The 1,630-nt window shown below is 32.6% G+C and overlaps 1 protein-coding gene across 1 annotated transcript; it reads left to right on the plus strand.

Moving 5' to 3' along the window:
* The first annotated feature begins 377 nt into the window (after window positions 1–377).
* LOC112453125 (SWI/SNF chromatin-remodeling complex subunit SNF5-like) lies at window positions 378–869 on the plus strand. The gene has a single exon (XM_025013689.1). It carries the CDS (start codon window positions 378–380, stop codon window positions 867–869), a length of 492 nt encoding a protein of 163 aa, XP_024869457.1.
* The last annotated feature ends 761 nt before the right edge of the window (window positions 870–1,630 follow it).

The following is a 1,630-nucleotide window of genomic DNA, read 5'->3' on the forward strand; positions in this document are numbered from 1 at the left end:
GAGCTTGAGCGTACGGGCTGCCTGTAAGATTGTAGTTGGCAGCGGCATTTACATCCGCGTAACTGACATTAAGACAGGTTCCGCTTTGCGGGTCATTTGCCACTTTCGCTAAGATCCTATGTAACGCCCTATGATTATTTTCTTTCTCACCAATCACCGTTATACATCGCTCCTGAAGGAACAAGTCCTTGGCCTTCTGACTGATCAAATATACGTATATTTGTGTGGCAGCACATATTGAAAAAATGGTTAGAGCGTGCTGTGTCTCTACTTGCCATTCTGGGAAGAATGTACTATCTCATTTATTTCCCAAAAATATTGAACGTCGCAGATCATGGCTAGAAAGTTTACATATAGAGCCATTAGAAGAATCTGAAATGAAAAAGTTACGAATGTGCTACAAGCATTTTCACGATAACGATTATAGTTGTTTTCCAACTAGACGAGTTTTAAAAAGTAAGGCGATTCCATCAATACTTATGCCATCAGTAGATAAAAACGTAATTACAAGTACAGCACATACAAGTACAGAAAATACACATACAGAAAATACAAGTATAGCAAATACAAGTACAGCAAATACTAGTACAGTGATTTCGTCGCAGGATGCATCTCAGAACAACGAAGGAATAGAAGACATTTGCAATGAACAATACAAACAACTGAAATCTCATTTACAAGAACAAAGACAGCTCGTTCTGCAAGGTCAGGAAGATCATAATGCATTTGTTGAACAACAACTGAAAAACCAGCAGCAAGACTTAATATTGCAGCAGCATGAAGAACAGATACAACAACAACAACAGTTATTACAGCAGCAAGAACAAGAAATTGAACAGTTAAAGGATACAATTACTATGCACTTTTAACAAAGCCCAAAATCTTGTACAAGACCTGATCTTGAAGAAATCAGCAGACAAAAATTGACCCTAAGAGCTAAGAAATTATATGAAAGAACTGTCCAACTGAGAAAAAAGAGAAGATATCTAAAGAGACGTATTAAACAACTTTCATCAAAACCAATACAGCAATGTAAAATAAAGAAAAGCAGGGTTGATAAAACTGCAAGTGTACGACAGAAACTTGTAAATATGATCTTAAGAAACAGCAATGTATCACCACAGGTATAATTTTAAAGTCTAATAAGAATTCCACTAATGATCCAATCCTCTAATTATATATCCATTTCTTTCATCTTTTTGTTATACTTTTGCTATGCTCATTTGCTATTTTTTTGCTATTATTATATATGATTATTATTAATATATAATTATTATTATTATATATGATTACTATTATTAATTATTATCTCATTGAAATAATTATCATTAAATTTATATTAATAAAATCTATTAATATTATTTGTACAAATTATTATAAAAATTATTTGTAAATATTCTCTTTCTCATTTTTCTTTAATAGGGAAGACGTTATACATTGGAGGAAAAAATTTTCTGTATTGGAATTTATCGTAAATCTCGCTCTTCATATAACTTTCTCTCTAAGTACCTACTATGTCCTTCTGCAACTACTTTAGACGCCTAACATAGACAAATTCCTTTACATACCGAATGCAACTCTATCATTGTTAAATATCTCCAGTTAGTTGCAAAAGAAGTCCCAGATGAAG

This window comes from Temnothorax curvispinosus, unplaced genomic scaffold, assembly GCF_003070985.1.
Source record: "Temnothorax curvispinosus isolate PA1 unplaced genomic scaffold, ASM307098v1 QBEX01004078.1, whole genome shotgun sequence".
Taxonomy (NCBI): domain Eukaryota; kingdom Metazoa; phylum Arthropoda; class Insecta; order Hymenoptera; family Formicidae; genus Temnothorax; species Temnothorax curvispinosus.

Bases quoted from the DNA above. Each gene is read 5' to 3' on its own strand.
- LOC112453125 (XM_025013689.1), top strand. From the start codon at position 378: ATGAAAAAGTTACGAATGTGCTACAAGCATTTTCACGATAACGATTAT.